The sequence below is a fragment of the Squalius cephalus genome (genome assembly GCF_949319135.1).
Source record: "Squalius cephalus genome assembly, chromosome: 13".
NCBI lineage: Eukaryota > Metazoa > Chordata > Actinopteri > Cypriniformes > Leuciscidae > Squalius > Squalius cephalus.
The window spans coordinates 21,363,885-21,378,749 of NC_137134.1; the positions used below are offsets into that span (position 1 = coordinate 21,363,885).

Consider the following 14,865-nt stretch of genomic DNA (forward strand, 5'->3'; position numbering starts at 1 on the left):
TGTTAGCTGGCAAATGAACAACTCATTTGTTGTTCATTTGTTGTTTCCTGAGATCATATTCCCCAGGAATGCTTTATGAGGTCATTTTGATGTAGTGACTACAAGTTGCAGCCATTTTTATTACCCATGCCTGAAGGGGCACCAGATCTTTACACTTTTTCAAAGACTCAGTGTTTTGTAAGTGGTCTACATCTGGATTCAAAGAAAATGTTCTGGGTTTAATATTCAAGTAAAACTCTATCGATAACATCTGTACCAAAAAGATGGTAGCCTATTGTTTAAATCAATGAATGATTGATTGAATGAATCAATCAATTAGTCAGTCAGTCAGTCAGTCAGTCAGTCAGTCAGTCAGTCAAGTCTAGTCAAGTCAAGTCAAGTCACCTTCATTTATATAGCGCTTTTAACAATATAGATTGTTTCAAAGCAGCTTTACAGTGATAATAGGAAATTAAAGTAACAGAGATTGTTTTGGCTTTACAGCAGCTCTAGAATAAGTCAGTCAATCAGTCAATGAATCTATGAATCTATGAATCAATCAGACAGTCAGTTAATCAATCAATCAATCAATCAATCAATCAATCAATTTATTATTAATAATATTTTAAATATTTTAAAAAGTATATGTATTAGTTTTATTTTTAAATGTATTATTATAATTAAAAGTATTTAAATATGTAAATAATAAATGTATCTATTATTTAAATGTATATTATTATTATTGTTATTATTATTATTGATTTGATTAATTCATTCATTCCAATTTAAATATTTAAATAATAAATGTATTAATTATTTAAATGTTTTTATTATTATTAAAATAATAAATATTTGTAATCAATTATTATATGAAACATTAAAAAATATCTATGCATCATAATAATAATAATAATAATACAAATATAAAAAACTATTAAATAAATTATTATATAAAATATTAAATAATAAATGTATTAATTTAATCTTTGTTATCATTATTATTATAATGTAAAAATTTATTATTATTATTGTTAATAATAATAATAATAATAATTATTATTATTATTATTATTATTTAATTAATGATAAATTGATCAATTATTTTTTTTAAATTGTTATTGAGTAAATTCTACTACTAAAAGTACTAAAAGTCTAAAAATTTAAATGAAAGATTAAAAAAAGTTTTTGCAAAAATGCATTTTTGTTTGTTTCTGTAAACTGAGGGATGAATGGAGTGGAGATGACTTGTTTTTAACCCAGAACTTTTTTTTTTTTTTTTGCCTCAAAGAGTCATGTGAGCCATGTGATGGAAACAGGATTTATAATATTTTCTGCGTGGGTCAAACATCCTTTGGATCCACCAATCATCAATTTGGCACTAATTGTAAAGCTTTTTGATCCCGAAATGTGAACTGCAGCTGTAGGGGAAATTATTGCATACTAAGTGCCGAAGAATGTACAGATTTAGTGTTGAAAGACTTATGTGCGAATCATGCACGATGCTTCGGACACTTTCCACGGAATGTTTACAAAATGGTCCGTTGTAATGGCCGAAAATCATCCGCGTTTTGCTGGCATGGGAAGGAATGGGGCGAGGAGTTGACAGGAAACACATGGCATGTTAGGTGAAAGGCTGGGAAGAGGAAAGAAACAAATGTCAAAACCTGTAAAATGTTGTGTAACCACAGTACATCATGTGTCATGCCAGTGAGCCGTTGCTCAGAATTGGGTTTGAAGAACTTTCTAAGAAGACACACCAAATACTTTCGCCCCCAATGGGACTATTGCCTTTCTCTTTTCTCTGAAGCTGTGAAACAGTACCATAGGTGAAGACAGAGAAACACAATTAAAAATACTGCTCCCTGTTCAACTTTGCTCTCTTCCCACCCCCCAGTCCTATATACATCTGCAGGTTTTCTCACAGCAGCCCCGGGTGTGTGAACTTCGACCCTTTGCAACCTTGACCTCTCGATCTGATCTTTGAAGAGGCTGCCTTAACATGAACAATCGCTCTTGAGGACGTGTCTTTAAGATTCTGTTACTGAACACCCTATTGCAACCACTCAAAAAACCTTAGCAACCACCCAGAACACTCTAACAACCACATAGCAACACCCTAGCAACCACTCAGAACACCCTGGCAACCACCAACAATGAGTCTGTTTTTCCCACATGACGGTGATCATAACGTTTTATTTTTTTAACCTCTGTTTGGCCTGCGACACATCCGAGAGATTTATGGGTGGATGAACATGACTTAAGTGTAGCTTAACACATTTTTGGGGCCACTATATATTCAAAACATTCATAAAAATATCACAAGATGCAGGTCACCCCTGACTGGGAATAAATCTATTAATCCAACTATGAAGATGTTCCTTGGAGGTGTAAATCCCTGACATATCAAAGAGCCACAGGGCTCTGGACCTGCAATAGAGCTTTAGGGGCCATTGAGAGCAGTAGACCTGAACAGACCGGGTAGCGCAAGTGATTAATGCTGAGTTGAAATTAGGGCAAATGGGGGGTAGATGAGCAGTCATGCTTGGCCTGCCCACCCTGTTCAGGTCGTGGTGTTTGGGGTGAGTCTGTACGCAGCTGGGACATTCCCATAGGAAGAAACAAAAGAACAAGGGATATGGGGTTAATCTGAATTTAGCATAATGTGATTTGACATAATACAAATCAGATCTACTTCTATAATGAACTATAACTATATTATATGAAATATCGTGCCATTCTTTATTATCGCAGTGTTTGAAGTTCATTGTTTTGGAATGTCTTGGAGAGCTTTGGATGCTGTGGAATAATAAGAGGGTAATGATTCTGAGGGAAGGGGGAGGGCTATCAAACTGGTGGGCTGAACTGCAGAGGGGAGAATTGGCTGTCCAGTCTCTCTCCAGTCAGAGAAAAATTACCTCTACAATCCTCCACACGAGACTCAAGCGATGCGATAAATACCAAACCTTTGATATCTGGCCATATTGCATCAATATTGCATGATTACACGGTCAAGACGTTTGGTCTGGAGTTTAAAGGTAAGAGAAACTCTTCTTGTCCAATCTTTAATTTTCCGAATGTCATGCGACAGCGATCTTAACCGTCAGTAAGTCTCACGTTTTACTATAAAAGTTATTAATGGACGTTGTAGTTTAAGTTTTTCGTGAATATGACTTTTTTTTTTCATCGCGATTTTGACATCTCTTGTCATGTAGCCTACAAATTCGAAACTGTTAAAATTAGTATTCACAAAATGATATCGAAAATTCAAAGAGCGAATATTTAAAAGGTAACGCATTATTTAGCGCGATTATTCAGTTTTTCTGAGTTTAACAAAACATTTTTTTAACAAAAAGTAAATTATTAATTTGCTTTGCTTTTAATTTTCTTACATTAGCAATACGTTTTTATATTTCCAGTAGGCTAGGCGGTTTGAAATGTTGCTTTACGAGTGTTGCTATATGATAGAAAAACAGTATAATCGTCTTTAGTTTATATATATGTTGTGGCATTTCTTGGCATGTCGTCTAAATTTGACATTGCTGAGATTCGTATGAAAAAGAACACCGAACATCCCAGTAGCGAATACTGGACATTCGAATGGCGTTCTAATTTAACGGGATTATTTTAAATTATTAATCGCATTTTCCCTGTGTTCTACATGTAGCCTAGTGAAACTTTTTTAACAAACGTTTTCATGTAAATTATTCTCTTTTAGGTAAATTATTTGTTTAGATATTATATTTTTTAATAGTTTTTGTCACGTGCTTTTTAATAAATAAATAAATAAATTAATAATTAAACTAGTTTTCAGTGAAGCTGTGTTCATAACATCAAGAAATATAACTATTCTATTATACTAGGCTAATATGCCGTTCCAGTGTTCTAATTTATGGCAATTTATTTCTTCTAGCGTTTTCATGATGCAGTTTTTGGATTTGTGGACCGCATTCATCCTCTGTAAGGATTTTTACCTGACTTGAGAAAACCTTGCTTACATGACATCATACTGAGAGGAGAACTGGATACCCAGCTTCCCAAGTCCACCAGCACCCCTCTGTGGCCTGTGGTGGGTTGCACATTGGATATAAAAGTACCAAGCCAGTGTGAACCATGGATGACCTAATCGCCAGACACTACAACTTCACTGGGAAATTTCGTAATGTCGACAAGGACCCGGGACTCAAAGCGGACTCTGTCGTGTTCATCATCGTGTGCTGCTTCATCATCCTGGAAAATGTTCTGGTTCTCCTCACCATTTGGAGGACCAAGAAATTCCACAAGCCCATGTACTACTTCATCGGGAACTTGGCCTTGTCAGACTTACTGGCCGGGGTTGTTTACACGGCAAACATCTTGCTGTCGGGAGCCAACACGTATAAGTTGACCCCAACGCAGTGGTTCTTCAGGGAAGGGAGTATGTTTGTGGCTCTGGCCGCTTCAGTGTTTAGTCTCTTGGCCATTGCTATCGAGCGACACCTGACCATGCTGAAGATGAAGCTCCACAACAATGGCAAAACGTGCCGGGTCTTCATGCTGATCAGCACCGTGTGGTTCATTGCCGCCATCTTGGGTGGCTTACCCATCATGGGATGGAACTGCATCGAGAGCATGAACAACTGCTCCACAGTTTTGCCTCTCTACCACAAGACCTACATCCTCTTCTGCACCACCGTATTCAGCGTCATCCTCATGGCTATCGTCATCCTGTACGCCCGCATCTACGCCCTGGTCCGCACGCGGAGCCGCAAGCTGGTCTTCCGCAAGGTCTCCAACGGCCGCGGCAGCAACAAGAGTTCGGAGAAGTCCATGGCCCTGCTGAAGACCGTCATCATCGTGTTGAGCTGCTTCATAGCGTGTTGGGCGCCGCTCTTCATCCTGCTCCTGCTCGACGTGGCCTGCCAGATCCGCTCTTGCCCGATCCTCTACAAGGCCGAGTGGTTCCTGGCTCTGGCCGTGCTCAACTCCGCCATGAACCCTCTGATCTACACCCTGACCAGCAACGAGATGCGCCGGGCCTTCATCAAGATGCTCAACTGCGCCGTCTGCTGCCAACCAGCGGGCAAGTTCTCCAGACCCATCATGGGCGCCGAGTTCAGCAGGAGCAAGTCGGACAACTCCTCCCACCCCAATAAGGACGAGCCCGAATACTCGCCCAGGGAAACCATAGTGTCTTCTGGGAATATCACCTCTTCTTCTTAAAGGGACTATCTTCTTCATTTCCATCTCAATCCATAGCAAGTGTTTGTCTGAATGAGTGTGTTTGTTCGGTCTTCGGCATCCTCGTCGAACGGTAGCGGAGTGTTGGGAGAAACCAGGATTTTTTGGAAGCCCCAGCTTGCGCTTACATTCGAGTCTATTCCTGACAGACCACCTGTTGAAACTTTTCCGCAACTTAGGGAAGCACTTAACAAACTGTTATTCATTGTATTTTTTTATTTTATCCCAGTCAAATGGATTCCTGTAGACAAGCACTTTTCGGGGAATTGCTCCTTGAGAACCAACATAGGCATTACTGACTCGGTCTAAAATGGATTGATGTGAAACATACTAGCTTTTTATGGTTGTTTGTACTACATTTTTGAAATTAAATTGAAGAAATGCGGTCGAGAGGTACTTGTGTTTCTTTGAGTTAACACTATGGTATTAGGATGTTATTTCGCCCCTGATCCAGAATGTATTTTGTAAATGTATTTGTTTTTTCTTCACCTTTCGACAAATAAACTGTTGTTGTAGAAGAGTGTGCATGTACATTAGCTGTCAATATTAATTTATCTTGAAACAGTTCCAATAAATTTGAAACTTGGAGGGATGGAACTAAGTGTTGTGTTTATTAATTGTAAATATATTTTATTCTTTTACTTTGATAGTATGCCATGTATTATAGCTTGTGCACATTGATCTGCTCTGCCACCCAGTTTTGTCTTTGCTGGGTTGCATGGCTCAACTCTAATGAAATTAATCTGATGGAATGGAAAGATCCAGAGAATTTAAGATTACATTTTATGATGGCATGTCACAATAAAACCGAATTCCAGCTGGTTTATTAATGTACAGGCTTCTATTTATCCATATGTTCCTCATACATACAATCAAATCATGAGCCCGTTTTATCCTCTGTTCACTGTTGCACATTGTAACATCTAGCCTGTGTTTTTGTTCTGTTAGTTGTTAATAAATATTGTCGATGAAAAAGAAATCAAAGGTGTGATTTATATTTGACGTATTTAATGTTTTGTTTAGTATTTAGAATTCTAAAAGCTTGAGACCATGCAGAATCAAATTTATGGAAATAAAGTTTAAAAAAAAAAAACTTCTATTGAAGCTTAAAATGCTCTTTGCATCATTCTCAAATAATTCTGGAGAACATTATCACCAGGTTTGACACAAAACCATCAGCTGCTACTGTCCATGCTACTATTAAAGAAGATATTTTGAAGAATGCCAGTAACCAAACAGTTGATGGGACCCACTGACTTCCATAATATGGCGAAAGAAAATACTATGGAAGTCAATGGGGACCAAAAACAGTTTGGTTACCGAGATTCTTCAAAATATCTTCTTTTGTGTTCAACAGAAGAAAGAAACTCATACAGATATGAAACAACTTGAAGGTGAGAAAATAATGACATTTTGGGTGAACTATCCCTTTAAGGCAGATATACTGAATACCAGGTCATGCTGTTTTTTTTCTTTTTCTTTCAATTTCAAGTTAAACAATTTGTTATGCTGAGGACATAATTTGTAATTAAACATAAATCTATCTATCTATCTATCTATCTATCTATCTATCTATCTATCTATCTATCTATCTATCTATCTATCTATCTATCTCTCTCTCTCTCTCTCTCTCTCTCTCTCTCTCTCTCTCTCTCTCTCTCTCTCTCTCTCTCTCTCTATACATATTTAATTTAGAAAAAATAAGCATTTTACAAGTGTAAGACTTTTGGACCCCATTGAATTTTAATGAAACAATAATGTTTAAATAGATACACTAAATTATATGACTATTTAATTACTCCTAAAGATCACAAAATTAAAAATAATAAAAATGAATGTAAATGTAACTGATTCATTCACAGTGGCAAAAAAATTCACATTTATGAGCAAAGAGCGCCACCTACTGTATACCTGCTGAAATGGCAACGTCCTAACTTTTATCACTGTAATACACGATTTTCATAAATAATAATAATAATAATAATAATTCATTCGAAAAGCCTAAATGCTTATCATGTACACATTTACACTGAAATAAAACACATTTACATTTAAATGGATGATATCATAGTACGATTTTTATGACATTAATATTCTAGATAATTACCATGCAAGTATGAGCATGCAGATAATTTGTTGTTTGACCTTAGATGTACATTGTTTATACTTTATACATCCATAAAGCCTATATTTTAATCTAAAATCTTGATGTTGATTAAAAAAAGACGCATGTTATGAATAAACCCTTTTAGTTTTTTTGTTTTTTATACCTAAAACGCATTTTCCCCTCAGTTATCGTTATACTTATTGGGCTAATATTAGCCTATTCTAATAATAACGCAAATTAAAATGGAATTTCATTACTGATGAAGAAAATGTAGAATAAACTCTTCAAATTTATAAAATAGAATGTAGAAATGATAGAAATTATTGTGACAAGTTAAATGGATAGAAACAAAGATGTTGATAATACAATGATGAAAACATTTTTTACAGTAAACCAAAGCATTACCATAACAATAAACACAATAATTCAATATTGCAATAATTTGAATATGATTGTGAACACAATGCAAATAATGGCAAGGTATGAATAATGGATGAATTACCTAAAGAGTTTATTTTAGTTAGGACATGACTAATATTTTTTTTTTCATGGGTTCAATGGGTTCAGTTTGATTGATGTCATGGAATAGGCCTGCATTGCCCTACAAGAGTTTATTTTACATGTGCGTAATTTATCCATCAAATGCAAAATATTAATGTTTATAACAGCATACAGTATTTCAGTAAGTAAATTTCTCTTTGTTTATATCTTTATACTCCCATTTACACATACAATAGAGGAGGAAACTGTCACCAAAAAATGCAACCAAACTCTTTACCCACTTTCACGGCGATGGTAAAGCAAAGCATCATGGGAGCATAGTCCTTTTCGCCGAGTTTCCCCATTGCTAGTTGCTATGGCTGCGAAGCGACAGAACTACATTTCCCAGAATGCCGTTTTCTGTACATTGGCTCATGTTATACATGGGGGAATAAGAGAGCGGCGGAGGAACCGAAAGCGACAGCAGAATCGCTGGCGATAAGTATAGCGATTAAAAGCGATCGTGAAATGGGGGGAATTCAAAGCCAAATCACTCAAAACAGGGTGTCGTAAAAGGAAACTCGCATTTTGGCATTGTATTTTTTTAATATAAATTTGGCGTGGACCGGGGTAAGGCACCTCCCTGTCTTCTCTGCACCGGGGTGTGTGCGTGTTTTTCGGGTAGGCTTCATCGCATCACCGCGCTGCAGTGTGTTACTGGAACCGAACTGAGGTGCCACGCCGCCGGTTACAGCTGCCCTGCGTCGTCGCCCGATACTATGTCAAAAACAGAGAGAGACAAAGTAACACTGCGAATCAAACATACTGACCTATGCAATGAAAAAATGGCAACTTTGCTCTCTAACAGCTGTGGTTTGTAGACATAAAGAAGTGCAACTGTGCCGAAAAATAGAGTGGAGCGATTTTTGTGCCTGGTAATAAAAAGGTGAGGTAAAGAAATTGCATCTCACTGCAATTGTAACTTTCTTTAAAAAACAAAAAGGGGGGCCACTTTACATTACAATGTTACAGTCAATGCTACGGTTTAATTGCATAGCTAAAGAATGTTATTAATGAAATATGTATGTATGGTGTTTGTCAAACTGCTTGTAATTTCACAAGCTTATAATTGAACAGGTTGTTGTCATTGCTGCTGTTAACCCATAAATTTAGTTATCCATCATTCAGCATTGTAATACAAGTTTTTCAGCATGTTACAAAAATATCTTGTCAATTGCTGAAGGTGAAATGTAAAATGTCTGTCCATATTCATGTCCATTGACCGAGAGCTCCCTGCAAAGTGGACTGCACACGGTCACTTATAGTGGAATTTTGTATTTGCACTGCATATGGCTTAGGTAACAAATGTACAGTTATATGATTTTACAGGAAGTAGGAAGGGGAAATGTACCCACAAGTCATGTTGTACCACATCGAGAATGTGTCTTGGGTATGAGTGCTTTGCTACAGTTCTGAATGAAAATGCCAGTTACATTTGTTTTAGCCAAACATATTCTGTGTCCAAAATCCCATACTATCAGAGTGTGTACTATTTTGATGAATAATTGACTAGGCTGACCAACATTCTTGGTATCTGTAGCTCTTACATGTGGAAAGAGCCACCCGTCGAACTATTTTTATTTGTCAGCTTTTTGACAGCTCCTCAGTTTCATAAGACTTATGGGACAGGAAGGTGGCCCCTGGCTGCACACCTCAGTACAACTGCAGTTGTAATCTGTCTACTACCCAAAATTTTCACCTACTGTTTCATGAGTACTGCATATTCGGACACAATGCTCATTTGACATACTGCCTTTTGCATATTTTTTAATTAAAAATATGTGCTGTTTGTATGGTAATGCATATTCACTTCTATAAGTTGACCCTACAAGGGACCCTGTGAATCGGTATACAGCTATACTTAATGTTTTTCAAACCGGTTTCCAGAACACTCTCCCATCGACCATTGGTCGGCTGAACAGATAGTCTCGCCCTAACTCGTGCCACAGAGAGACAGTGTTCATACTTTTTGTGGGAATCAACCTTCGAATGGTTAACTTAATAGTTTTCTCTGTATATAAATTTGGGATAGGAGAAAGTACTTTCATTCACATCACCTGTAACATTGTTTGCTAATAATGCAGATTAAGTTTGGGATGTTGTAATGGATTTTATTGCTGACATGCTCAAAAAGTCCAACTGTGTCTTGTCCAGTATCCTAAGTGTTTCTTGTTTTTTGTCAGCAGCTTTGAAAAGCAACGCAATAGGCAGCCCGCATGGAACGAGCAGGAAGCATTCAACTTGATATTCCAGACTTCAGCAACTCCGTCCTGTCGCACCTGAACCAGTTGCGAATACAGGGCCGTCTGTGTGACATTGTGGTCAATGTTCAGGGCCACAGTTTTCGTGCCCACAAGGTGGTCCTCGCTGCCAGCTCCCCTTACTTTAGGGACCACATGTCACTGAGCGAGATGAGCACCGTGTCGATATCAGTGATCCGCAACCCAACCGTGTTTGAACAGCTCCTTTCCTTTTGCTACACGGGACGCTTGTGCTTGCAGCTTGCCGATATCATCAGCTACCTGACGGCTGCCAGCTTCCTCCAAATGCAGCACATTATTGACCGCTGCACCCAGATTTTAGAGGGAATTCACTTTAAAATCAGTCTATCGGATGTGGAGGAGGAGCTCGGAAATGGGGCCCACAGGACCACCAATCAAACCATTGAGTCAGGAAGAGTTGCGACGGCGCTAGGTGGGTCCCGCTCTCTAAGTCCAAGACATACCAACTCCCGATTGATCAACACTGGGGTGATCAACATCCGTGATGTGAGGGAAGTCCGAGAGATCAGTCCCCCTGAGGAGTCCATGAGTCCCCAGATAGTGGAGCACAGCGGCATTAGCTCGGAGGAGGTGGGATCTGGGAAAGAGCCCATTCTCCGTATTAACCGAGCCGGGCAATGGTATGTCGAGACAGGGACCGAGATGGAGAGAGGTGGAGAGGAGAATGTGCGGATGGTGGAGGGGTTTCGAATTAAGACGGAAAGGATGGAGGAGTGGATGGGGGCAGAGACTCAGGCATCGGCAGAAGAGGGCAGTGGGGCCGAGGAGGGTCCGACAGTGATGATTGACACCTCAGGACGCAGCACACTGGTGCAGGAAGGAGGAAGAGGCGGGAAAGGTTCTCAGCCGTCCAGTAGCTTCAGTGAAACAGAGAGGTGTGTAAAATCTTTTGGAAGTTCACTTTCACTGTCAAAAGGAAATAAAAATGTACCCTATTTAAATGTTTATATTCATTCCTTGTCTTATTGCACATAATTCATCAGTTCATGTTATTCCAAAGAAATTATTTCTTTAGTTTCCTTTATCAAAATGTAATACCTCTTCTATCTCTTTTGACTTGTCACCAAGGGATTACTTCTCAGCCCCTCGCCTTCAAACATTTTTCATGATCCAGACCAGGGATGGGCAACTTCGGTCCTGGAGGGCCACTGTCCTACAGAGTTTAGCTTCAACCCTAATCAAACACACCTGAACAAGCTAATCAAGGTCCTCAGGATTACTAGAAAATTACAGGCAGGTGATTTTTTCAGGGTTGGAGCTAAACTCTGTAGGACAGTGGCCCTCTAGGACCGAAGTTGCCCATCCCTGATCCAGACAATTCTAGGTGCATAAAATCTAATAAGTCACAGTCTACATTTTGTTTTTATATTGTATAAGTATCCCATTCCACTCTCAAATATGGCATATTGGATGGAGTTACAAAAATGTTCATGTTGCTTTTAAGGTTTGGAAAATCCAGGTGTGATGCTTTAAAATGTGCTACATTTTATTCTGTCAACATGTGTACTGTAAAAGATTTAACCCGTTATGGGGTTTTCTTTCAGGTTTAGTCCAACAGGGAGTGTGGTGGTAATGGCTGATCGCCAGAGAGCCAAGAGTGAGTCCCCAGGAAGAGTCGACGATCAGAGACTCCCCACCTCACAGGTTGGGCATCCTAAATGTAGAAGACTTGATCTAGAATCGACCTTTACACTTACTTAGTTTCAAATTAATATCAGTGAAGCACACCTTATTAAGCAAATAAGAAACTATAGATTGGTTACATTGCTCAGAACAGGTGGTGTGCCTAAGTTAGCAACAATTTTAGAGTCAATTCAATTTGATTTCAATGTGGAAATTGGGTGGGGATCATAAAAATAAACAATGACCTTTCACCTTTCCCTTACAGGGAGAGGAACAAGCTGTGTTTGACATGGGGGGATACGAGGAGTACCTACGAGAACAGGTAGGTGACCGGTGGTTCCGCTACAATCCCCGTCTCACCTGCATTTACTGCTGCAAGTCCTTCAACCAGAAGGGCAGCCTAGATCGTCACATGCGCCTACACATGGGCATTACCCCCTTCGTCTGTCGAATCTGCGGGAAGAAGTACACCCGCAAGGACCAACTAGAGTACCACATCCGTAAGCACACAGGAAACAAGCCCTTTCATTGCCATGTCTGCGGCAAGAGCTTCCCGTTCCAGGCTATTCTCAACCAGCACTTCCGCAAGAACCATCCAGGCTGCGCTCCACAGGAGGTGTCCCACAGTGCCTCGCCCGAGACCACCACGGTCACCCCCCGTGGAGGCCAGAACGAAGATGAGTCGCCCTCCCAGGAAGAAGCCGAAGGCAATGGTGGAGGGGGAGGCACCGGCTCATCCTTCGGGGAAGGGGTCCAACCTTCAGTATCCACCACTGGGCCCGACTGAAACCCTTCAAAGGATAACATTGCAAGTTTAGGGAGACACAGGACAGTGGGGTGCAACAGGACCTTTTCTCGAGAGATCCCTCTGTCCCTTGTCTCCCGCCATCCACACTGAAATTGCAAGTTGGAAGGAGTTGAGCGAGCAGGAGGTTCTCTCAGCTGCTGTCAACAAGGAACGGATTAAAAGGGAGAGTCTTCTGCGTCCTACTGGGACAAAGATCCTCTATTTTTTTCATGATAACAAAGATGCAAGGAACAGTTTGCTAGGAATAGTATACTCTAGGGATTTATAAATGGTATTTCCGCTTTAAACCGCATCTACCTTCACCATACAAACTGAACAGAACGTCAATATATGAAGACAAGCCACACTCCAACAACCTCACACACCACTGGATGCAGTGATTTTTGTTTTCTTTCTCTTTGTTTTTAGTCTTTCCTGTCTTTTATATGTTACTTTTTTATATTTTTGTACTACTACAAATCTTTCAGGATAAACAAAAAGAGAAGCTCTAGCCACGATTTGGTCAAATTGCGTTGAAATTGCCAAACTTCTCTGTGCCAGAAGATGAGTTTTAAAATGAGAGGACATCGTAGTCCTTCGCTACTTTGCCTTGAGACAATCTTGATAAAATTAATCTGGGGCTAGACGTTGCGCTCCCCAGCCATGGCAAGCTTAGGAAAACGGGTTCAGTTTTTTATTAGGGACCCTCAGGTCTGATCTAACATCAGATTCTTGATTTATTTTTTCCGTTTTTGTGTTAAGTGCCGATCCGGCCTGCCATAAAACCGAAACACATTTCTCACACTCAACGTAAGGAAATTGTTGCAAGTAGTTGTAGAACTTTGGGTTTATAACAAGAAGCACTCAGATCATATTATTTTACTGTTTAATGTTGGTGGTAATACTGTGATATAGGCACGCTGTTGAAAACATGATGGTAGAGGATAGCAGTTACATACTTTTATTTATTCACATTTAATTCCTGTTAAGGCCTTCATACATCTCCGAGCTCAACAACTCAGCTGCTGAATGTTGACGATACAGTGATCTAAAACACAGGAAATTCTTCAACCTCAGATAAGCTACAATAGACCGCTCAGTTACCTCTCTCTCACATCACTACGCAATACCGATCTGTCGCACGCAGATGCGTGGATGCACTCGGCCGAATTTTTTGTTCATTGTTTTTTTTCTTTTTATTCTTTTTAACTGCTTATAAATCGCTCATTGAGATTCGCAAGTCTCACCAACTTGTTTTACTGGTCTGACGATATTTTGTTTGAGCAGGGGGAAGGGGTCTCTCAGAGGGCGTAACCTCCTTCCTTTTTTATGTCAAGAATTGCAGGCTGTGTTGTCGATGCCGTTTAGGAAAACGGAAACCGTATGTCTGTGATGACTGGGAAACGTTGAAATGCCACGGATTGACTTTGAGTGTAAGATTTCCCTTCATCTGATGGAAGGCACTTTAACCTTGGGGTCAAGTGCATTTACACTTGGCTTATGAACAGATGTTTCCAGCTGGTGCTATGACGTGAATTTACTGAAGCTTTCAGTAACCAAAGGAACTGAAATTTATTATGGAAGTTCTAAACCCTTAAGATTTGGAGGGCTAAGAGGGGAAAAAAAAGAGATTACATCAGGCACTTAAAGAAGGGGTGGGGGTGTTTTTTGTTTTGTTTTTAGAATATTTGTATATCTATATACATGTCACTTATGCATATTTAGACAAATTTATACTTGTAATAACTATACGGCGGCAGTTTCTAGAACGATCAACAAAAGCAAAGGTGTTTTAAGCGAAAGTAAAGCTGTTATCATTTTTATAAGGCTGTGAATCACACTTGGTTGTGACTGATTTTTTAGGAAAGGTTTGATGCATATTATAAAAATCAGCTACTGATGTTTCCAATAGGGATTTTGTGCACCTCACTTCATATCAACACTTACTTTTACCCTTACTCACATCTGTGAACACAGGTCAGCAGGTAAACACTTACAAAAATCAGGAACTCACTGTTTACTTTTTGTGTTTACCTTTTTGGGTTATACCAAGCCGATTTTCTTACTTGGAATTCTAGCTCTGGGTAACTTGGGTCAGCAAATTTCACAAGTGCAGCAAAAAAAAAAAAAAAAAAAAAAAAATCATGCGTATGATCATTTTCTCTCAGTGTAAATACCCATGCTTCAGAAGCAGTGGCAGTGAATTACAATCCTGAAACTGTATAATTTGACGTTTGTTGTACAGTACAGAACCCAGGTAAAGAGCATGTTGATATTGCTTTTATTTGTCACAATGCAACCTCATGATAATAGAAAAGGGCAAATGATTT

The 14,865-nt window shown here is 39.1% G+C and overlaps 2 protein-coding genes across 4 annotated transcripts; both read left to right on the plus strand.

Moving 5' to 3' along the window:
• The first annotated feature begins 2,539 nt into the window (after positions 1–2,539).
• s1pr1 (sphingosine-1-phosphate receptor 1) lies at positions 2,540–5,793 on the plus strand. Its single transcript, XM_079890274.1, has 2 exons — positions 2,540–3,014; positions 3,890–5,793. Exon 2 carries the CDS (start codon positions 4,090–4,092, stop codon positions 5,176–5,178), a length of 1,089 nt encoding a protein of 362 aa, XP_079746400.1. The 5' UTR covers positions 2,540–3,014; positions 3,890–4,089; the 3' UTR covers positions 5,179–5,793.
• Positions 5,794–8,222: 2,429 nt separating this feature from the next.
• On the plus strand, positions 8,223–14,652 carry zbtb37 (zinc finger and BTB domain containing 37). Of its 3 annotated transcripts, none has more exons than XM_079890408.1 (4): positions 8,223–8,729; positions 10,030–11,000; positions 11,670–11,769; positions 12,014–14,652. In XM_079890408.1, the coding sequence occupies exons 2-4, from the start codon at positions 10,060–10,062 to the stop codon at positions 12,533–12,535; spliced, it is 1,563 nt and encodes a 520-aa protein (XP_079746534.1). In that variant the 5' UTR covers positions 8,223–8,729; positions 10,030–10,059; the 3' UTR covers positions 12,536–14,652. The 3 variants fall into 3 exon arrangements, with proteins under 3 accessions (XP_079746534.1, XP_079746536.1, XP_079746535.1); XM_079890410.1 differs by having other exon boundaries at positions 8,658–8,729; positions 10,027–11,000; XM_079890409.1 differs by lacking the exon at positions 8,223–8,729 and having other exon boundaries at positions 9,976–11,000.
• The last annotated feature ends 213 nt before the right edge of the window (positions 14,653–14,865 follow it).